Raw genomic sequence first — 24,887 nt, forward strand, 5'->3', positions numbered from 1 at the left:
TTGCACTTTTTAAGTTCATACTCTATTTGAACAGTTCAAACTGGTGTAATTTAGAGAAGGATTCACTTTGAAACTATCTTAAAAGATTTTGTCTCAGCAAATTCCCTCATGGTTGAGATTCCTTGATGTACTAAATTAACAGCAACACTGCTGTCCATTTATCCTTGGAATTTTACTCCATGTCATTTTACTATATACCAGTTGCTGGGAAAAACACAGCAGCATTATGATCCCGAGGCAGTTCCCAAATGCCTATATTGATTTTTTCTAGTGTTCTATTCCACCTTGTCTATTTATTCATTCAAAAAGAATAAGTGGCTCAATATCCATAATCCTGACTCCCCATTAACGCAGTGAATGTACGACCTTGATTTGAAGTTCTCAAAAACAATACAATTTAAAGAAAAACTGGGAAAGATGAGAAGGGGAGCCTCTAAAAACCTCATTAAATAATGAAAGAAAGACTTGAGAATACGAAACACAGCTACATTCCAACAAAAAAATTTATGGAACATAGAAATTGTGATGATCTAAATGGTGTCCTCTAGCAGTGGGCAGTATAGCCTAAAATCCACATCATGTTATAACTAAAAATTCTGACATTTTTGATGAATACTGGAATGATGTATTTGCATATACTTTTCAGGCTGAAACATTTAACAAATAATTGTATTAACGATTAACTATCTGCACAGGCCCACCTCTTATCCATTGAAACGCTTAATGCATTGCTTCTCAAATTGATTTGATGGCATTCACTTCTCTTTCTTGAACCACAGCTTTTTCATATTCTCTCTCCCTGACTGAAACTTCGGTCTTTAAACATACATATGTTGTCTAACATATTTAATCCAAAACAGAGTTGTGGGGAGCCATAGGAAATATCAATTCACCAATCAGGTGGAGCCACAAATCATTCTGGGTAATATATTCACATATAAGTCGGGTCTTGAAACCCGAAAAATCGATCATAAAATCAGACCCCGACTTATACACCTGTTCAAAAATACAACACATTTTTTAAAATCCTCTTGCTTCCTCCAATCTTGCACCAGTTTCTCAGATACATCAAATTTTGTTGTAGCAGCGCAGTTACCAATTTCTTTTACCACTTCAACAACTTTTAATTTAAAAGCAGCTTCATATTTTCTTCTGATCAAACACTCCATCGTAGATAAGGGATACTCTTACAATAAAGGTGTATGAGGTTGCGAGTTACAAAAAATACATAACAATGCAAACGGTGCTTTGGAATAGTTCGGGTATTACCGTGTGATCACGTAGTCACAATACATAGAAAAAAAATTATATGGTAAAATCAAGCTCCGATTTATCCGTGGGAGAACTTAACCATGAGTATATACTGTACGGTATTCTTAAAGGGACAGGCTCATTTATTACATGCAGTTCATATGCAAGTTCATACCCAAATTACATTTAAGTAACTGATAAAATGACCTAAAATTACATTTTCCCTTTACATTTTCTGTGTATAGATTTGCACAACATTTGATACAAAGTGCTTTAGTTTTAGGTGTGTTTTGCCAGGTTTCCTTAATTCTTAGTACATTGGTAAAATGTTTTTTTTAATCCATATCACAAAAAGAATTACACTTGGCCACTCCTAGTCTCATTATATCTATAAAATTTCACTAAATTAGCAACACTTTTTCATCAATTTTCTCATGCTACCCTTTATAGTACATGGTTAAGAAAATAGGAGCCTATGCTAACATCAATGGGTTCAGGTCAAAAGCTAGCTCTATACAAGATGCTAGTATATTACTGGGCAAAATCATGCAACCGTATTAATAACATATCGCTTGAATATGAGAGGAAGCTAGAGTCACTAGAATAAATGAACTTCACCACTGGAAAATACAGGCTCCACAAAGAGGGAATCCCAAATTTAAAAAATCAAACAGAGGTCAAGTGTTGTAAGACAGCAGTACTATCACGCAGACCAGATTACATTGCACACCAGTCCTTTAAACTTTTGTAAAAAATGTGGATGCAAATATATTCAATTACATAAAAATAGTGGAAGTCCAGGGAAATGCACAAAATCTGAGACAATTGCTTTCATTGTGGACTCATACATTGGATGTGTTTATTTAATGGCAAGTTGAGATTCTTTTCTTTAACTCTTATAATACAAATTAACTGTAAATTAGCCATTTCTAAATTAAATTACCTTAACTAGTACTGAATAAATTTCCTGTATGAATTTCAACTTAAGTCTAATGTACACTGCCATGCTATATATACAGTTTAAAAATTCCAAAGCAAAAAAATAAAATATAATAGCCACATATAAAACATACTGTTGCATCTGGACAGTTTCAGAGGGTGAGCCAGAAACTGGAATACTGTGAAAAGAATTAGAGGAATGTTAACAGCATTAAGGAGAAGCATTATTAGATGTTCCAAAAACTAAGACACATTATTTGACACAATTCAATTTGGTTTAAGTTATCCTAATGTGAAATAAAATAAAAAATAAAAAAAAGGTTTCTGTTATAAAGAATTTCTTTACAACGCCCGAGATTCCTTCATGTTATCCAAACTGCTGATAAGCATTAAATACTTAAGAAATTTAACAAATGAACACAGACCACTCAGTTCACAAAGCTTGTTAGGTTGGCTAATAACTTAATTCTCCCTAAGTCTTACTTTTTATTTTCTTAAATTTCCATTACAGTATCTAATTTAGCATGTGAGCATGTTTAGCATTTTCCTTTTCAGATTTTAGGAGACTTTGTGTAACAAAAGTGCTCTTTCTTTAAATGTTTATTATTAAAATCAGCTGAGACTCACAGAAATGAATGGGAAAGGCAAACAGTATATATAAACAAGTGGCTTTTTAAAAATATTTGACTGAAATATACGCAAAACAAAGTACTTCATTTAATCATATTAATATCCATAAAAATTACATATTTGTAAAATTAATTACTTCTGATGTTGACAGGTTTTATAACATTTTTGAATATTATAGTTTACCACCCTATAAAAGGACAACCTCAGTATATTAACAAAAATATTAAGATATCATTCATTACTTTAACATTGAAAACTTTTTCTATAACATATGCTACACTTAGAAGTGCATTACATTATCCTTTCCATATACAACTACGTATTTTCTGTTTTTTCCACTTTATATATCTACAGCCTGGAACAGTACAAGATCGACTTTCTCCTTCATATCTTCACATATACTTGGTTTATCTTGTCCTAACGTTTAGATAGTGGTATAATTTAAAACTTCTGTATATTCAAAACTACTAATTAAAATGAAAGCATTTACTGTAATTAGTGTTCTTGCATGTACCACAGATTATGGGATTTTTGCCGACAGCAGCTCTTGTTGGGAGATATTTAGAAAATTAGAAGCCAGCTAGTGACAAAAGGGGAGTATCAATTAAAATATATATAAGTAATAGGAATTTTGAGTAAAAGATATATGAGAAAATGCATTAGGGTGAAAGCAATACATGCATAGAAGGGTTTACACAGACTTTAGATTGGATTTTGCATGGTCTTCCGAATTGGGGGAGATTTCCTCTTGAAACCCTTGACTCCATCTTTACCCTCCTCCTCCCCTCCAACCTCACTTCAATTCAGAAAGACACAGTTATGGGACAAATAGAGAATTTAGAATGTATGCTTCATGCATGACTCTTTCTAGACATGTGCCTGTTGGTATTGTGGTAGGCTCCTTCTTTAAACAAACCAACTCTTAGCAGGAATAATATGCTTAGAGAAGATGACTGGATAGAGAATACTGCAGAATATACTGTCTCAAATTATATTATTATTATTAAGGAGAGAGGTCTATACAGATAAATCCATTATAAGCAGACAATGGAGGTGCATCTTTAGTTATGAGAATAGAACACACAAACAGTGCTTAATAACAGCCTTTTATCATACAGTACATGATATACATAACAGAATCTGCATGCTAATAGGAACTCACCTTTCAGACCTTTGTTTTATTTTATACCAGGCTAAGGCAAAAACTGTCGTCATGGCAAGCATCAACAATATAATTCCAGAAGCAAGCATACCACTGTATGATCTTGAAGCTGAAGCAATAAAAGTGAAAAGATATTATAAATACACTGTTAAGAGATTATAGCACACAAAAAAATAACAAATTAACATAAGGTCAATGACTGATGATTAACTTATAATCTTGATGGAAGAAGATAAACCTAAAACTTGGGGCACATGGGCCGTCATTATATGAGTGCATAAAATAGTGACGTCACGTACATGGGAGTCTTCTGATAGTAAAGCTTGATTAACAGCTTAGCAGAATCAACATCAGCACGGTGATTTCCAAAAGACTTACATTTATATAGCAACAGCAGATTTAAGAAAAAAAAAAAAGTAACTGATAATGTCTTATACAAGGTATCTGTCGGCATTATATAGTGAGTGAACAAAGATTTGCCATCAGGTTCATAGCATATTGCATCCTGCATTTTGCGTTGAGAGTTGTTGTGGTGCTCTGCGCCTACACTTGGTGAGAACTACTGTGCAATAACAAAGTAGTTTGTACTGTTGGATTATGTTTCTGAGGCGGCCATGATAGGTTGGCCATCTAGCTCTGTGACGAGAATTACTTGCATTCTGTTTTGTGCGTTGCATCTACCCCATTTTACGCTTGCCCCACCTACCTGGAGGAAGGGGGTCCCTTTCTGAACTGATCTTCCCAAAGTTTTTTTTTTTGGAGTTAGTTTTTATTTTGTCATCTTAAAGAGTCAAGGCTGGGGTGCTATCAAACAGGGCCTGTTAAAGCTCATTGAGGCATTCCTTCTGTGAGTTTGGGATATACAAGAAATACATTGTTGTTGATATGGTTTTGGGAGTGTGAGATTTTGAGAACTCTTGGACACTGGCAGAGATGTATTTCCATTGTGCATAGAGAATGTGCATTTTTATATCAGCATACATTTGCTCAGGTATAAAAAAAAACAATTACTTATGTACTTGTTGCTCCATAATTACAAGATATTACTGCTCCATTTTCTTGACTTGTTTTTGCCACAACACTTTCTAAATGTGTCACAACAAATTGCTTAACTTCGAATTGTTGGTATTACATGATTAATGAATAAATGAACTCTTAAGTATTCCACAGTTCATCACAGAGCAAAGATTAAAAGTGTCTACTTTTATTCATTTCACTAATAATTAGATTTATAAATATTAGAAACATGTAATAGCTGCAAAACAGACTGACTCTGTTTTTATGCTTTTGTGCATTCAATGAATCAAATTGTTTTAGTAAGATAAGAAGTAAAAGATGGATTCTATGTATATCACTGCAGAAATAATACATCAAGTTATAATCTGTTGTCACAAGAGGCTGGGGCTCAGGACACAGCCGGGACACCTGGAAGGACCGGGAGGTGGCTTATATGTCTCATAGGCCATGAGGGGGCAACCAACCTGGATGTTGAGGGGGATCACGGGAAAGGAGCAAGGAGGCTCAAGCCCATTGGGGCGTATGGCCACTGCTAGGGAGCACCCCAAGCATTGTGGAGCCTGGGAAACATGCACTTCCACCACACCTGGGAAGGTGGAGGAAGATCCTTCCAGCAACGCCAGGAGTGCTTCCTGGACGTCATCAGGCACCTGGAGCACATCCAGATGGAAATAAAAGGGGCCGCCTCACTCCAATCAGGAAGCTAGAGTCGGGACCGGGAGCAGGATGAAGCTCCCGGGAGGAGAGGAAAGGCGGCCCACAGGGACTGAAGGAGAGGCCCTTGTGGAGGATAATTGGTGCTGGGAGCACGCTGTGCTGTGTGGGACTTTTTGTTATAATAAAACGTGTGTGGCATTCGACACCCGGTGTCTGTCTGTGGTCGGGCTGTTTATCACACTGTACTACCAAGAAAACTACAAAGTACTTTTTTCTACTTAGAAGTAAAGCCAGTTTGTCATTATATACATAACAATAATTATACTTACTGAAATAAAAATATAGTGAGGCAACTCCAGAGCCTTTTGAATTTACAGCTTCACAGAAGTAAAATCCATTTATGCTGGGTGTTGGCTCTTTAATAATCATCCTACTTCCTTCTGTCTGTATATTTGTAGTTTCAAGAATCCTCTCATTATCCCTAAAACAAAACAATGATTTTGGAAACATAAAAAACAAAATAAACAAAAATAATTAAAAATTAAAACCAAAGGTTTTCGAAAAACATACTTTGCAACATTTTAAATACAAGGGTGTGCTATACTTTCATACAGACTGCATTTAGATAAGAATACAAAAAGTCAATACAGGAGAGAAAAAATTTACTTTATAGGATCAACATTATCCTAGGCAGACCTCAAACATTATCATATCACGGTAAAATGTTCATATTTTTAAATGCGTTTATTTCTATTTTGTGCAGTATCCTTAGGCAGTCAGCAAAAACACATAGCACTGAAAGTAAAATCAAAAGCAACTAGAAAAGAAGACGGTTTAGGTGAGAAAAACGTGTGTGCACTCTTCATTGAGAAATAATCCTTTATTATTATTACTATGAAACATTTATTACTGTTAGTTCAAGAATTTGTTTCTACTGTACAATATGCCAGAGGCGCACAGTATGCCGTGCTGAACATTTGTGATGGACTTGTGCCCATTCCATATTCATTATTCATTTTATGCTAGTGACTAAGGCAAATGTATTTTTAAACAAATGGCTGCTTTTCAAATCTTTCTTCTGCATAATGATATCTACTATTTGCTTGCAGTGGAATGTCTTTCATGAATGCATTTATAAGAGATTTTTGCACTTAATACATATATTGAAGGACTAAAATGAACAGAGAATGTTGAATCTTCATACAATTCAGTTCAATTGAAATGAATTCAGTTCAACTGGAAATGCATGTTTAGTTATTTTTTGACTTTAAAATGGCTTTATATGAGTGCTAGAGTGGATGTGAGAGTGTACCCTGCAATAACTGAAGTGTTGGGCGTTAGTTGCTTATCACCAGACAGCTGTCAACAGGAGATGATGTAGGTACAATAAGAGTGGACAGCAAGGGAAAAACAGGGTCACTTTCAGGTCACCATCAATGTCATGTTTATTTAAGAAAAAGTCATTTATTTCTACAAAGCAATCAGATGATTAATAATATGTTTATTCTGTTGCTACATATTTGGTAACTGCATCTTACAAAATCAGACCAATTAGCTTAGGGTACACTGTAAAAGGCTATCTGTGCATTGCAGTAACGTCTGTGCCATTAGTGATAGTCTTGTTTGTTGCTGACTAAAGTCACATGTTTTAAACTCTCCAAAGCATTTAAGGCATTTAAATATACACAGTTATATTTTCTGTGCAAAGTTATTATCATTAATGAAAACAGTAACTAAAATAACTAAAAATAATTTTGTTAATCAAAATAATGAAACAAAACCTGAGTCAAAATGATAACTAATCTTAGTTTAAAAGCACATGTTGGAAAACTGAAATATTAAAAGTGGTAGAAATGATATCCATATTTGTCTTAGATATTAGACAACTGCAGTAGCCTACTGTTGACTTTTCTGTCATCTTAATGCTCATCTAAAAGCCCTTTTTAAAGCTAAAACAAAAGCTACATTGAAATAATTCTCTAAAGATAAATATTGGCAATTGTTAAATTAAATTAACAGCTAAGATGACACAATAACTGCTGGTAATAAAGAGTATTATTAATATTTAATATCTAGAGTGGGATGACCAGTCACAATAAAGTATCTAAAATTACTATTCGTGAGTGAGGCATAGGAAAAGCTTAAATTCCTAGAAAAATCTCCCCAAAACTGGTAACACATTAAGGTTTAAGTATCCACACAAAATGGAAACCATTTCTTCAGTTAATTAGGATACTAGGATATATATAGAATACTAAACATTTATATCTCTCTCTCTCTCTCTATGTGTATATACATATACATACGGGGGGGTCCTGTCACGCACGAGTGTTTGGGGAACAGCGGATCGACTCGGTTTGCTTCGGAAAACGTCCCGCAGGGGGTCGACGGCAGTGTACTAACCTAAACAACGCCCGGACGGCTATAGGAAGCACACATATTCTATCCCTCTGCTATCCCTTGATGATGTCATGCTCCCAGAATCCACCACAGCTATCCCAGCATTCCTCACATCAATGTCCGGTCCGCCTCCATAAAATGTCCATCCTCCCTCCCTTCAGTGTCTTTTGCGTTTTGTATGAAACAACTGACCTATTTTTTGTTGCAGTATACGGGGCTAAAAACCCCAAACCTTGAACGACTTATTTGTCATATATATATATATATATATATATATATATATATATATATATATATATACTGTCACCGAGATGGATATATACTGTCAGAGATGGCTGGGGTGGCAACCTGGCCGGGACGCCCAGAGGAGGGCTAGCGCCTTCCCCAGATCATGTGGGGGCAACTGCTCTGGTACCTTTGGAGGCCACGAGTACAAAACTTTGAAGCTCCACCCTGTAGGGGCCCGTGGTCACCACCAGGTGGCACCCCTATGCCTTTGAAGGCCTGGACCTCGGCACTTCCGCCACACCTGAAAGTGCTGGGGAGAAGAGGAGCAGGGACACCCGCGGAGTGCTTCCGGGGATGCAGCTGGCACTTCCGCCATACTGGGGCGTGTCGGAGGAAGATTGCCGGGACACACTTAGAGCACATCCGGGGGCAGCAGAAAAGGGGCCGCCTCCCTCCATTCAGGGCTAGAGTTGGGAGAGAAGAGCGCTTGGTGGAGAGGAGTGGAGGCGGCCTGAAGAAGTGACGGAGGCATTGTGTTGTGGCCAGGACTTTGGGGACTGCACTTGTAAATATGGCAAATAAACGTGTGTTGGGTGAAGCCAACGTTTCCGCCTCTCTGTGTCTGGGCCGGCTGCCACAATACATTATATATATATATATATATATATATATATATATATATATATATATATATATATATATAATGTATTTGTGGCTGGAGATCCACAAAGGGAGAAAAATGAATCACGTATCATAAAGTAGTTTTTATTCCTGATTTTATTCCTATATGTATATATATTCAGTTTTTACTTTTAAATAAATGTTTTCACTCTGCCATTATGGGTTATTTAGAATAGAGTGATGGGCAACAATGAAAAATGTATCCATTTAAGATTATATCTACAACACATATTAAAGTGTGAAGAGGTCCGAATACTTTTATATATTATAACTTTTATTCTGCCAAAGCACAATTTGAATTTTTTTTATATATATGGTATACACTGTATATATGCTGTTTATATATGTAAATGTGAAACAGTCTGGAGTTCAGGTAAACACTGCCTTATTTACTGTAAACATGAAGTCTTTGACGTCATATACAGTTAAATATTTTACATATTGAAACTTCAGTTGCAGGCCCCACAAGGATTAAGAGAGATTAGGAAAGAGATGAACAGAAAAGGGAATTCAATAGGTAGTTTTCCTTAAAAAATACAAGAAATATCCATATTAAGATTACTTAATATTTAATTAGGAAATATGCAGTTAAATCACATACTTTCTCCATGTATAATGAGAAGCTGGGGGGTTAGCATCTGCTTCACAGTCAGCTATAACCTCATTTGGTTTTTGATCCACAATGAGTACTTTAACAACTGGAGCATCTTAAAGAGGAAAAAGTAATTGTGAGCTAGGTCTGGAAAACAATACTTTAAATAATATTTAGCTTTTTTTTAGAAATTTGAGGCATTTAAGATGAATACCGTGTCTCATCATCCTGTTTCTTGTTTTAACAAGCTAAAATTATTAATTATGCATTACAACACTTAAATCAAATAGAATCATTAAGAATATTTTAAACATATCAAAATAGAAACATATATGACAAAAATCATATAAAGGAGAAGTAAAAATGAGAAACAAATAAAAAGCCTTAAGCATTACTTCTTATTATCTATTTATCTAGGTTCCAAACCTGCTTTTCCATATAGGGTTGTGGTGAAGCTGGAGTCCACTCCAGCAAGCACTGGACACAAGATGGAAGCAAACCCTGGATAGGGAACCATCCCATCAGAGGGTGAATACACTCATACACATACACACACTAGGATCAACTTAGTGTTCACAATTCATCAGACTGGCATGTCTTTGGACTGTGGGATGAAACCAGAACTTCCAGAGGAAACCCATGTGGACATGGGGAGAACATGCAAACTCCATGCTGGGAGAACTCAGGATGTGAACACTGGTCTCCATGCTCCGAGGCATCAACAATTCCACTGTGCCTCCATGCCAACCACTCCTTATTATATAAAGTTTAAATATAAAAACACATTCTCTATTTGTATTTATAATCTTTTGTAACAGATATTGTAATGATACCATGTCTAGTAAATTTTCAAAAGATAGGGGTGTCATTCCTTATAGTCATTTTAATTTTCCTGGTGAGAGCTGCTTCACTTTCCATTATGTTTTGAACAAGTTACTAAGAAGGACAAACTCACATAGACCTTATCTGTTTCAGCATCTGGTCTCCTTCAAAAGGCTAACAGCCTTAATGGCAAATGGCAAGACAAATGCCTGGGCAAGATGGTAGTAAATATCCACTTTTCTATTTGATGTTAGGACCCCATACAGTTGATTTCATCTATGCAAGATCCTTTGCATCATTTTCTGTTTTGAAAGCCAAAAGAAACTCAAAACTGATTTTATCCTAGCCTGCCACAGACTAGTGGGTCTCAGTCATTCGATATGTCACCTTAGATGATCGGCTTCAGTGGAGCACACCTCCAACTTCCTCCAACTGGCTAGGATTATGTAAATAAAAGCTACAACTGCAGATCACTGAAAGAGCCATCTAAGGTAACATGGGCTTAATTAAGTGCTTTTTTTGTATGCAGCACAATATTTGTAGAGTTTTGTTTTTTTTTTAATCAAGAGCTAATATTATTACCAGGCAATATGCTGTAGTGGTTAGGGCTTTGAACTAAGGACTTCAAACCCTGAGGTTGTGAGTTCAAATCCTGCTACTGACACTGTGTGACCATGAACAAGTCACTTCACTTGCCTGTGTTCCAACTGGGAAGACAAAAGAAATGTAACTAATTATATCGCAAATATTGAATGTCACCTTGAATTAAAGAATAAATAAAAACAGGGAATAATAATATTATTAGGTCACTTGGAGCTGCTTACTCTTGAACATATATAACTGTCAATGAGCAAAACATTCTTGCATTACATCAATTTCTGCCTTTTCCTAGTGATTTTGATGGTCGTTGCAAAACACAATTTTACAGGAAAGTCTAATCTTTTGAACTGAAATGGGTAATCAGCTATATTTACTCTAAGGTGCAGTTGCACATTTTTTTTTGGGTTTCCTCTCAACATTTTTGAACTGCAGTGCAGCTATTATCGTACCACTCACTCCCTTCCGGCATAGCATTTGTGAACAGTTGTGAAGCTGTGTCAGATACAGTATTTGAAAAATTAAAATATGTGCTTCAATGTAAATGTTTAAAGTAAAATATTCTCGATTGTGAAAATTTTAATATTTTTCATGCTGTGATAGAGGTCCATTGAGGGCGAAATCCCTAGCAAGGGGACAAAAATCAAAAATAACATATTCATGATCACTGGCCCAGAAATAGTCTAAAACCATACCCTGCATACTTGTGTTGGAGGGCTTGAACCACCAGTGAAGAATCAAATATCAAAAATGTTATCTTCATGATCAGCAACCTCAAAATAGCATAAAATGACACTCCACATGCCAATATTACCAATCCCCATTTTTTTAAAGTTTTGTAAAAAAGAGTAACTTTAACCATTCACATCCCATTTGAGGGTGATCCCCTGGGATCAGCTGATGTGGCAGATACAATTTCAAGTCCTTCTCATTTTTGCTGAAAAAATTTTTGGTTTAGTCTTCTTGATAACTGTGCAACTTACCACACAAAATATTTCATATGGTATATCATATGTGGGTTTTTTTGCATATTGGCGAGTACGGAGTGTGGTGTATGGCCAGCCGTTCATCCCGGCCGATACCCCCAAGCCGCCAGGTGGAGCTCTCCCTGCAGCATAGAGGTGCCCCGAAGACCAGCAGGGAATCATGGACATTGGAGTCTTTATCCACAGGCCTGCTGGATACCGTGGGGGCCACTAGAGGACGCTGCAGGGAGGAATGAAGTTTATTTTCCTTACGCCCCGGAAGTACGTCCAAGTCACATGGACAAGGGTGTCTGGAGTTGTGGACAAGGGTTCAAGGGAGCGATAGCGCCCCCAATCTGTCACAGGAGACATCAAACAAAAAAACAGAAGTGATATTAAAGTGTTCATAGGTAATCCTTGAGGAGACAAAAACGGTATACTGGGACAAACATTTAGGCATGGTGACAGTCAAAAAACAACAATAGTGGTTTAAGATCATTTTACATGCAACACAGAGCAAGCTCCTCACAAAATTAAGAAAAAGCAGAACAATAAAAAGAACCCCACTGTGGATGAAGAAGGGTTGATTGTAGAGTTTATAAGAGTGTTACAGCAACTGTTAGAAAGGATAATAAGAAAACTAAAATGCATCTGGAGAAAAATAATGTCAATAATAAAAAAAAGATGACCAGAAAACAGTATTTCGTTGTTTCATTAGCAAAAGAACAGTCAGGGAAATATACAGGGAAATGCCCACAATCCTCATTTTTCTGAAGTTTTTACACATGAGAGGTAGGGGTTTCCTACTTATACAGTCATATGAAAAAGTTTGGGAACCCCTCTCAGTCTGCATAATAATTTACTCTATTTTCAACAAAAAAAGATAACAGTGGTATGTCTTTCATTTCCTAGGAACATCGGAGTACTGGGGTATTTTCTGAACAAAGATTTTTAGTGAAGCAGTATTTAGTTGTATGAAATTAAATCAAATGTGAAATACTGGCTGTGCAAAAATTTGCGTTCCCTTGTAGTTTTGCTGATTTGAATGCATGTAACTGCTCAATACGGATCACTTGCAAAAATGTTGCGTATGCCCGTTTCCACACACTTCAAGATGAATAAAAACTAAATTTGGCATAAAGCCACACACATTTTCACGGCAGCTTTACACTGTGCGTACGCAAGTCTCTATTCAGTTTTGCAAATGGGAGGCAACCAGCGTCAAAGCAGTGCTAATGTTTCTGTGTAGTTTCCCTTTCTGTTTCATATTCACATCCACGACGATGGCTTCATCAAATACATTTAAATGAATTGCATGTCATTTACAAAATTAATTCACTTGATTATAATCATTCTGCAACAATATAATGGTGAATGGAATGGCAAAACTATTCTAATTACCATAGCTGCTTTAGCATTGTTAGACAACATTGCAAATGAAAAAATTAATAGTATTTACAGATGATGATGACTGGCTTCTAAGTCGATTTTGATTTCCAAGAGATAGCCTGTTGGAGTTGTGTGCGGACAGGCGCCAGCTTTACAAAGGCAGACTTTGAGGAGCTGTACTCTACCTGTTCCTTTGCAAGTTCTGTCCACCCTCAGGTTTTTAGCCACTGGGGCTTTTCAATGTAAATGTGCTGACCAATTAGGTATTTCACAATCATCACCATGTCAACGCCATGCCAGCTGTATGGGATGGTATTATCCTCTTGTCATCCAGATATACAAGATTTCCTTACACTGTGGTTGAATTGATAAATATCAACTTTACATTCACTGAAATTCTTTTTTTCACATTCTTTTGCCAATGCCTTTTAACAAAACACTGAACGAAATGGGCTATTTAGATTGATTTGCATATTCAAATATGCAAAATTTGGGGAGGAGTTGGGGTGGGGCTGTAAGTGTGTGCATGTGTGTTAAAATTCACATTGATTAGGATTTATAAAGGGAAAGTGTGTGGAACTTGGCTTACACACAGTTTTATGAATCAATTTTTTTATGCGTATGCACATTTCCAGTTTTGTCCATTCACCATGTTTTAGTGTGAATTCTATGTACGGGGTTATACATGAGGCCAGCAATAATTCCCACATGCAAGGGTGAAGATTTTGATTGAAATGTAAATCAACAGCTTCATCTGAAAACTTAACTCCCTTTACTTCAATAGCACAATCCAGTATAACATTTGCAAACTGTTACGAGTACTCCGATTTGTTGGACAATCTGATTAACTGCTATAACTTCATAAATGAACAAGACCCTAAGGCACTTAAAAGCCAACATTAAGTAGCATTTAATTTCAATGGAATTAATACAATTTAATAAAACTAAACACATTAGGCATAAAATCTTGAGTCTGATTAATGTAGCCTGACACTAATTTTATGAAAACAAAAAAACTACTAGAAACAGATTTACTAAAAAACACTTAAAAACACAATTAAAATGATTGCCAGATTAATTTAAGATTTATATCTTCTTCTGCAAACAAAAGCTACTATACTTACAAGTTACATTCAGCCTAAATGGCACTGAAATGTTGGTATCGATCAAAGGCTGCTTCACAACACAAAACACTTCGTGGTCATTAATTTTCCTTGTAGCCACTGTCCGCAGGACAGACCGAACTGTAAATGTCCCATTTATTTGAGATGTTGTATTTTCTGTACTTTTGGATGCAGATGGAGCATCACTCCAAGAGACAAGAGGTTCTGGTTTGCCATTTGCTGCAGTGCAAATAGCAACATTGCTTTCACATCCTTCAGTGTTGGCATCTGTGTCTACAGTTACAGTGACAGATGGACGAACTGCAAACAGGCAAGGATTAAACACAAAAAGACAATCAACAGTTGTACAGTGTTTTACAGAAGCAAGATATACAACTTATACTTGTTTTAAACAATTTTCATAAAAAAGTGCATCATATGGTACCCTCCAGGGTGAAGCCCATCATAATCAGTTTATAGCATTTAATGTAATTTGACTTGCAACAAATATACAGTGCAGTGGTAAAAGGAGAAGGTCAAGTAATCAAAAAGTTGTGTTTTCATCCTGTCTTTTCATCAAGGAATACTTTTACTTACTTTATCTTTTACAGTGGTATGTTGATGATTTCTTAACCTGCTCAAGTAACAGCTACAACGCAATGAGCCAGTGGTAGGATTTCATTCTCCAAGTCAACTTAGCAGACAACTAGGTCATACATGCCCGCTACCTTTTCACATACAGCATACTACTTGTATCCATCCACTAATTTTCTGTCTTATCCATTCCAGTTTTGTGGGGAGCTGTTGCCTAACCTAGCAGCATTGGAGAACAATGCAGGAAACAAACTTACAAGGTGTTGGAGTCCATCTAATGGCACACTCACTAGGGACCAGTGCAGAGCCTTTAAATAACCCAACCTGCATGTCTTAGGGATCTAATAAGAAAACGGGAGACAAGAGGAGAAGTTATAAACTCTGTACAGGTATACAGGCACTAAATAATGGACTCTGAAGCTTTGAGACAAAAGCATTATTCACTGTGTTATCATACTGCCCTCACTCTCTTTAGTTTATCGTATTAAATCTTAATGGATAAGGAGGACAAACCTTAACTTATGAAATATCTACTTATAATGCAAAGCCATCCATTTGTCTTTCTTTGCTCAATCATTCCAAGATCATTTACCTATTTAAGCATGACTGTACTTTCTTAACATATACTGTAAACCCTAGTATGAGTTGGCATTACATTACCAGTTGCAACTTGCAAGGGTGCCATTGTAAATCGCAACTCTGCAAAGTTGCTTGCTCTTCCAACTAGTGAGGCAAAAAGATAGTGAGCCACCTCAAAGAGACATGTATAGAGTAGAGAATCAATCTATTGTGTTGCTTGGTGCCGACACTACACAGGTGTCAGTAGCAGGAAGAGAAGACCTACAGCCCAATTTAGCAGAGTGCCCCGAAGACTTCAAAAAGACTTACTTGGCTCTTCGGAGGACTTGCCCTGGGAGTTTTAAGGCTCTAATCCGTAATCTGGAGTGCTGTTAGCAGCAGCAGTACAGGCTGGAATACAGCTGAGAGACTGTCACATCTGCAGCTCCACCACCACTTTTCCATCAGCTAAGGTGTATTAGTGCAGACACCAGCGGAGCTTCATGGTCATGGAGTTTGGAAAAAGTGTGGCAGATTAAGTTGCCACTGATCCTGAGTGGGATGTGAGAAGCAGGGTCAGTGGTAAAAATACGCAAGCAAAGGACAAGGCATATCGTAGAGGTGTTGAGAAGCGACGGCAAAGGGAGAGTCTCAAAACTGAGATCCACAACTGGAACACATTTTGCAGCAGAAGTTCAGTCAAAGAAAACACCCAAAACACCAGATATCTGCATCCCCACGCAAGGAGGTTTGACTGATCTCTTACAACTGACCACCAGCATTGAACACCTCTGCCGTAGCACATCACAGTGCAGCACTCAACATTCCAGCTGTCCCATTTGACAACATAGCGCCCACAATCCCTGCTGATATACCCTCATCACCACCTGCATGTTTGAAGTGAGAAGATCATGTTGCTGTTTCAATGACTTCAACTGGAGGGCTATGTAATGGAGCTGAGACATAACATCAGCCAGGCATGAGTCATCAAAGTATAAGCTGGCATTACATCACCAGTGGCATGTGCGCCTATATGAATGGCAAGCCTGAAAAGATGCCAGCTTTTCCAACTAGTGTGGCAAAAGGCAAGCATTCCATTTAAGGATATCGAGAAACCTCAAAGAGTCATGTAAAGAGCAGATAATCCATCCATTGTGGTACCTGGTGGCATTAACACTACAATACATATCATCTGAAATTATGGATGTTACATAAAAAATACCAAAAAAGATTGAGAGACCCATTTTCTTTTATTTTTGTACCATTTTTCTAAGCAATGTATTACAAAACTTTACGGTCTGTAGAGCACTTTATTAAACAAAGCAGATGAATAAAGAACTGTATAATGAGGCTAATGAAACTTTCACTATGGCCTCATTTCTAATGTGTGTGAGAGGGAATTTCCAACACTAAGTAAAACAAATGGAGAGAATTGTAATGCCTTGGCCTATGCCATGCATTTTCTCCCTGAAGAGAACCATTTAAGTTCACAAGAGGAAAACTTGCGAGGCATATCTAGAGGAAGGAGAAAAAAAATCCTACAGGATATCAGAGAGCAGGTTTATTATTAAGATGATGAAAAGCCAAGTTTACTGGGATGCTGAGGAGGGGGAAATGCCTTCAAAAGGACTCAAGAATTAGCAAAGTGGGCGAGCAGCCCCACTAGGTGAACAGGGCAACTACTGGTAATGGCAGGCAAAGAGAAGCAGTGGTGTTTTGCATTTCTCTGAGCTTCAAAATAGTTCCTGTGTATGCTTTACAAGTAAAATAAAGTGAACTGTGTGTACTTTGTTCTTAGCATTATTGAACATGGGACAAGACGTGTTAATGACAGGGCCTTTTACAATTTATAGAAGCATACAAACATATCTCAAAAGATTACAGAACATATAATATAGACCCATTTATTCATCTTGTGTACCTGCTATGCAGTTTAAGTTAATGGGAGCACGAACCTATCCCACAATAAGCAGATTTAAATTTAATAGAACAAAACATCAGGCTATGGCTACTAAGCACAATGCAGAAATGAAACATTAAGCAATTAAATGCAGAAATACACAGTTAAGAAGTTAAGAAAAGAATGTTAAAAATTTCAAAAGAAAACAAATGAAAAGTAGAGAAGAATTCTAATAGCCTTCTCATCTGCTTATTTTTCAGAATTCACATGATGACAGCATTGGTATGGCTCGAAATAGTGTTAACAAATGTTAGTATCGGTTGTCAAAAATACCAAACATTTCAGAACATTTACAAGAAATGCATTCATGTAAAAAAAATAAAATGTATAAAAAAATAACAGTGAGACTATTTTTAGAGGTTCCTGGTCTGAGCTTACAGACTAAACAGCCTTTTAATTTATGACATATACTGAATGACATAGTCTGCGTAACATCGAAATCCTTTGCTGCAACCACTGTTCAGTATCTTGAATAGGCAGACATTTGTTTTGGACTCACTTTATCATAGTTTCAATTTATTTTATTTTCCTTTTATGCTGTAAACTTACACACCATGCTATTAAGGTACATATAAAGGATTTATACATGATTGCAAAAATACTACCTTTATAAATACAACCAGCCATTTAAATGCCATCTTTTAAAACATATATGAATCAGACCATCATATCACATACTCACCCTCCTTATCAACGGAGTATGTGAGTTCCATTGAAACAAGATTATTAAAACAGTTTCTTATCATGTGAAAGAAGTTGTTTAGTAAATGGCAAAACATAAAAAATGATACTAATATTCATTGCCTGTGTTTTCCTAAAAACTTCCTCACGCTTATTGCTAGCCATAAATGACTAAACAACCATCCATTCCTCCATTTTTCTAACCTGGTTATCTGTTTAAGCGTTTCAGGGAACCAGTACCTGACAGCAATGGGTACAAGGCAAAACAAGTCTTTAATAGAGTGCCAGTCCATCACACGCCAAACTTGCAAGCACACACAAGCATGGGGCCAATTTAGAGTGGCCAATTAACCTGACATAACATGACATAATAGTTGAGTAAATTTTCAAAATGGTATTCATTTTTACCTTGTATATTTAGATTTCAACCTCTAAGAAGACAAGCAGCATTTGTGGAAAATCAGCAATATTAATATTTGTTCTTGGATGGCATTTGACTTTCAAATAGAATGTTTGGTGCTGCCTATGCATATCTACCTACATTATGAATCATAAGTAGAATTTAACACAATCATAAGTTTCTATAATCATTATCATGCAACAGTTGTGGAAGAAATGATAAGCATATGATTGTCCAGTTAAAATACTACCCACGCTTACAAAGGAAAATAAACATTCATTACAACCACACTCAGAAACTCAAACTAACAAGCTAAAAGCATAAACCTTTTACCTGAGGTCAATTAAACAAATAATGAAAAAATAATCGGACATTTAAAATTTTAGCTTCATTAAGAGTAAACTACTCCAACATCCTCAAGCTATGGGCTGATGTTCTCAATTATACAACATACAAAGGGGCGGGGGGATTACTTACCAAATATTGTGACTTGTATAACTCTTTCAAATGGGCCACTTGGAAAAATGGTAAAAATGCATTTATAATTCCCTTCATCGGATAAGTCTGGATCAGAAAGTAGTAGAGAGGCGTTGTTAAATTTATTCCCAATACGTTTAAACTTCTTGCCAAAGTCAAGCAGTATCCGTTCACGATCAGGAGGTGTAAATATATAAAAGTTTTTGTATTCTCTGTTGATCTCTTTTTGCCACGTTATCTGCCTAATTTCTTCATTTGTATCAAGCAGTAGACAGTTAATGATGACTGGGCTCCCTACCACTCCAGTAATGGGACCATCCACCACTCGTATTCCTGTAAAGACATATTAAAAGGAATGAAAAGTCCTGAAATTTGTAATAAAACAGGTAACAAAAAGAAATTCACCGATAAAAGAAAAAGGAGGAATTTTAGATCATTTGTGTCTTTCGCAGCTTTTCACAGTAACTCAAGAGTTTCAAGACACTATGCATCAGTGCTACAGTATGCATTAGGTTGCTCACCACACCCACAGTTGAACTATAAAATTCACTTGAGACAGACACTTCAGGGGGAAAAATGTGCACATTCTGCAAATGTAGTTAAACTAGAATGCTGAAGAGCAACTAAACAAATTAGGCTCATTAGAGGATGCTTTTTGATGGCCATATTTACAAATTTATCCAAATTATTCAAGAAGCATTTCCACCTTTTATGCAGTGCCACTGGATTATGCAAATCTAGACTTCAGATAAACTTCCCACCCAATACACTGACCCCTCTTCGAGGGTTATTGGCTTAAATGTTATGTCCAAAGATGGAAAAATGTTCTCTCCTTACCTTTGAACAACTTTCCTAGCAGCATTTCAATATTCTGTGAAGCACTCTTTTATCCAACTAATGAACATTTCAAGCATTACATAAACCCCGAGTCTGTGCAGATTAAGCAGCAATGTGCTAGCAAAAGAACATGAAGGGGTAACTGTGCTTGGACTGGCAGGATCACCGAGTATCTCTTTGGATGGTATAATTATTCAATCATACCAAATTATTTTCTGAAACTTTTTATTGACATAACCCTTCTTATTTATGTGCAAGAGGAACTGTTAAAGCGCCGATTTTGTAATTGGCCAATGATATGCTCCTGTGTGCTAAAACATAAGTACACATTTCTAACATTTGTGGTTAGTAGCATACAGTATTCCCCGTTTCAGAACTAAGTCAACAGTAATGCTAAAAACATCAACATTGTGCTTTCATGAAATTTCAAATGCACGAGAATGGTTCGTCTTTGGAGATTCATTTTCACCAGGCCCCATCTAGGCCACAATCAAGAGGTTGACTATAGAATTTTACTAAGGCATAATTCAATGTCTGGGCTTTCTTTAGCAATAACAACAGAAGAAGATGATATCAAGTTGGAGTGAACTGTAATGGAGAATAAAATAACTGTGTATATGATAGCAGACACTAAAAGGTTTTAGGTTAATTGAATTCATTCTTAATTTAAAAAATAAACATGAGCAGAATCTGTACACATTGGGTGTCTAGAATTTTGTCTCCTAAAGGAAACAACACTGCATCTCAATATTTAAGGAGTATTTCCCAACTACAGATGAAACATGGATACAAGACTATGATCCAAAATCCAAACAACATTTGAAATAATGGAACCATAGCAATTATCCAACATGAAACAAGATCCCATACAGTTCCAGAAAGATCACAAGCAAACATTTTATTGATGTTTATGATGAAGCCAAATCTCTGCACATCTCAAAAGGCCCACCTAACCAGTCCATACGGTGATTTGCTTTGGCAATTGTGGCCATCAAATAGGGAAGATAAGCAAAGGAAGCTATCAATAATGGTCCTGCTAATGCTGCATGGGTTGCAAAGGCTGCAGTGAGAAACTTTGGATTCAAAGAGAAGCCACACCCACTCTATTCTTCAGACCTGGCCCCATGACTATCATCTATTCTGAAATCTGAAGGGCTACCTCAATAAAACACACATTATGCAAGTGATCATGCTGACAAGCCAACTGCTGAAGACTGGTTCTACAAGCAGGACAAAATATTTTATGTAAGTGGTACAGAAGAACTTCATCCATGCTGTACAAAATGTGTTACTGCTCAAATTAATTAATTTAAAAAATTGCTTGGATTTGTTGAAGCTTTTCTTTTTAGGTCAGGCTCAACACTGTTCAGCCACCTTTTGCATATATGTACATGTTCAAAATTATTGCCAAGTAACATAGTGCACTGAAATTCTTACTCCCACAGACTAGTGACAGCAGGTACAGTGCCATCAACAGACAATGAATATAAGTGTAGACAATGAATTAAATTATGAATTAAATACGACCAGTGTTGGGGAATGTTATTTTTAAAGGTAACTTAGTCACATTACTCACTACTTACAAAAAAAGTAAATAATATGCTATGTAGTTACTTATTATAAAATGTAATGCATTACAAACAGTGTGCGACTTTTTCTTCTTTTGAATAAAAAACTGCACATTTCATTGGTCAGCATTTGTTATTAAATCCTAAGCCCATATACAAATGTTCATGTTACTAACCAGAAACACAGCCAAATGTAATCATTTTCTTGTGCTTTATAAATACAGTACTGTTGTTCCCCGGGGTCCAGAGCTGAGAGTGACACACTCCCCTGCTGGCCGAGTCTTGTCTGAGGTGTAGGAATACCTGGGTAAGCCGGCTATAAAAAGCAGCCCCTTAAGTAACGAAGGTGGGGACCAGATACATCATTTTGGGGGCACATTAATCGTCTCCAGGCTGCTAAAGCCCATTGGCTTTTTTCCTTACACCTACCCAGTGCTACTGTAATGATCATAGGTTCCCTGTAACCCTAAACTGGGAGTATTAAATGTAAGCCTTAGCAGATGCAGGACTAAATGTATACTTATAACCTTTGGTCAATTCGCTTCACTTGATTGCACACTATGCAAATGTTTAACATCATTCTCAACTGTCAACAGAGAGCTGGAGGGCACACGCGCACGTTGTTACACAGACTGCAGTAAGCAACAGCTTTGCAAAAAAAGGCATATAATAAACACTCACTATGAATGGCTGTTGAGCAGCCTAATGACCTGTGGATATTGTCACAAGCATAGGCATGTTACAAAGCAATTATCAAGAAGACAAGGAAACACTAGGGAAGAATGTTGAGGTTACCCTGCACATTAACTGTCTGTAATCTTCTTTACCATTACCAATAAAGAAGTCAAAAATATCGTCTAGTCAGACCAGTGAGTGGCCAAAGAATACTAGTGTAGCTGATGCTCATTTTCTTCAGTTGATTGCATTCCTTATTGCTTTTCTGGCAATACATTGGTAACTCCATACTGAATACCCAACCCTTTTTGACCTTCTGTCAGATCCCAGAGGCCAATCCTGGAGGTCTTGAGACATCTGGATGAACAAATGTTTGGCCAGGCAAGAGATAATGGTTGCCAAGGCAGTAGTATGGACTAGTGGTTCCAAGAAGAAAGGACTGTGAGGCCCCCCTGTGCTGTCTGGGTTGTCTGCAGTTGGCATACTTGACATTGAATGCGGGACATTGACAATCATGACCAAGGAAGGGCTGGGCAATGAAGACACATACATACAGCAAAAGATGGTGCAACAGGGCTTTGTGCTTTTATTACACAAAATCATACAATAAAGTGTTCCAAAACAAGAATAATGTGCAGAGCAGTCTTCATAATAAATGTATCCTCAATAAAAAAAAGTGTCTCGTAAAGGTAAAAAATTAATAACACAGAGATACTTGTTTCTGCATTCCATCTAGCAAATCTGAAGCATTGTTCTTCACAGAAACCAATGTATTAAGAGTTTAAACCTTCTTAAAAGTCCATTCTGTTGCTTTGGCTATATCTGACTATTTCTATTCATATATCAGTCACCTAAAATAATTTCCTGCTGCTTTTCTGCAGGATAAATGTTTAGTTTTGAAACAGGTTGAAGGCATTACTAAGACATGTTGATAAACTTCATTGCTAAATTTTGACTTTTTATGGTTGATTCCTAGCATTTTAGGAGCATTGACAGGATTGTCAATAAACTATTTCTTTACTAGAATAGAGCTGCTTTACACATTAAGAAGGCCTAAATGTGCAATCTACTCCCTTCACTCATATTAAGTAAGGGCAAATTATTATTTAAATACATAAAAATTCAAATCTTTTATAAAATATTACTTGTGACTTACTCCCACTCTGCATATTCTATTTATCTGTCTCTCTCGCTCTGTATATATATTTCCATGTTAACACTTATTTCCTGGAATACTTTCTATTCATGAAGTGCTACTGACATTGTTGTTTAAAGATTTTCCTGACATTATTACATTATTACCTGTGGACTTGATGAACAAGTCATGTTAAGTCAAGTTGGGGAGCATGCACTGGTACAGTGCATTGCCGCACCCAATACACAACAAAATAACTCGGGATCCCAGTTTGCAACCCCACAGGCAGACACATGCTCCAGACCGACCCTCCGGAAATGACCCTCTATCTGCTGCAGCCAGGTGTTATGTCAATCAAAAAATTAATGATATTAGAAATAACATAGTATATCTCCCCAACACTAAGGATCCTCCTAAACCCCAACATCCTGTTATAAACAAATTAAACTCTTTCACTAGGATAGATTTACCTGATTTAAAGAAAATAATCTCTCAATTAAAACCCTCCACCTGCGTCCTTGACCCGATACCAACAAGGTTTTTCAAAGAAGTATCAGGCGTGCTAATTGATAATGTTCTGGACATAGTAAATTCGTCACTAGATACTGGGGTCTTCCCAGACTGTCTTAAGACTGCTGTAGTTAAACCCCTACTTAAGAAACATAATCTTGACCCCTCAGCTCTTGAAAATTTTAGACCCATCTCTAACCTGCCTTTCTTAAGTAAAGTTCTGGAGAAGGCAGTCATTATGCAGTTAAATGACCACCTAAATAAACATGCTATTCTTGATAAATTTCAGTCGGTTTTAGAACAAATCACAGCACAGAAACTGCACTCGTTAAAGTAGTAAATGACTTGCGGGTAAATGCAGACAGAGGCCATTTATCTGTTCTCATCCTCTTAGATCTGAGTGCTGCATTTGACACCATTGATCACAACATTCTTAGAAATCGCCTTAGTCAATGGGTGGGCCTCTCTGGCAGTGTCTTAAATTGGTTTGAATCCTACCTGACAGGGAGAAAATATTTTGTTAGTTGTGGGAATTACAACTCGAAGACACATGATATCCAATATGGTGTTCCACAAGGCTCTATCCTGGGTCCGCTGTTATTCTCAATCTACATGCTTCCGTTAGGTCAGATTATCTCAGGGCACAACGTGAGCTACCACAGCTATGCTGATGACACACAGCTGTACTTATCAATAGCTCCTGATGACCCTGATTCTATTGATTCACTAACAGAATGTCTGACTAGTATCTCAGAATGGATGAATAGTAATTTTCTCAAGTTAAATAAAGAGAAAACTGAAATTTTAGTGATCAGCAATAATGGATACAATGAGGCTATTAGAAATAAACTGGATACATTAGGATTAAAAGTCAAGACGGAGGTAAAAAGCTTAGGGGTGATTGTTGACTGTAATCTGAATTTTAAATCACATATTAATCAGATCATTAGGACAGCATTTTTTCACTTAACAAAAGTAAAGTTAGACCTCTTATATCACTGAAAGATGCTGAGAAATTAGTTCACGCGTTTGTTTTCAGTCGACTAGATTACTGTAACG

At 36.7% G+C, this 24,887-nt stretch overlaps 1 protein-coding gene across 6 annotated transcripts in view; it reads right to left on the bottom strand.

The window, feature by feature from the left end:
* Positions 1-24,887, bottom strand: part of LOC120522906 (nectin-1-like) — a 73,751-nt gene that overhangs the window by 41,677 nt on the left and 7,187 nt on the right. For 4 of the 6 annotated variants that reach the window (XR_005632531.1, XM_039743681.1, XM_039743678.1 and 1 more), the window contains 6 exons: positions 19,104-19,436; positions 14,455-14,754; positions 9,567-9,672; positions 5,986-6,137; positions 3,983-4,091; positions 2,325-2,369 (listed from right to left, as the gene is read on the bottom strand). Coding sequence is in view for 5 of the 6 variants with exons in the window: in XM_039743681.1 (XP_039599615.1) it covers positions 2,325-2,369; positions 3,983-4,091; positions 5,986-6,137; positions 9,567-9,672; positions 14,455-14,754; positions 19,104-19,436 (1,045 nt within the window). In the remaining variant the exon portion in view is untranslated. The remainder of the gene's footprint in view (positions 1-2,324; positions 2,370-3,982; positions 4,092-5,985; positions 6,138-9,566; positions 9,673-14,454; positions 14,755-19,103; positions 19,437-24,887) is intronic. The other 2 variants (XM_039743682.1, XM_039743680.1) reach the window with 2 other exon arrangements.

Source organism: Polypterus senegalus, chromosome 2 (genome assembly GCF_016835505.1).
Source record: "Polypterus senegalus isolate Bchr_013 chromosome 2, ASM1683550v1, whole genome shotgun sequence".
Classification (NCBI taxonomy): domain Eukaryota; kingdom Metazoa; phylum Chordata; class Cladistia; order Polypteriformes; family Polypteridae; genus Polypterus; species Polypterus senegalus.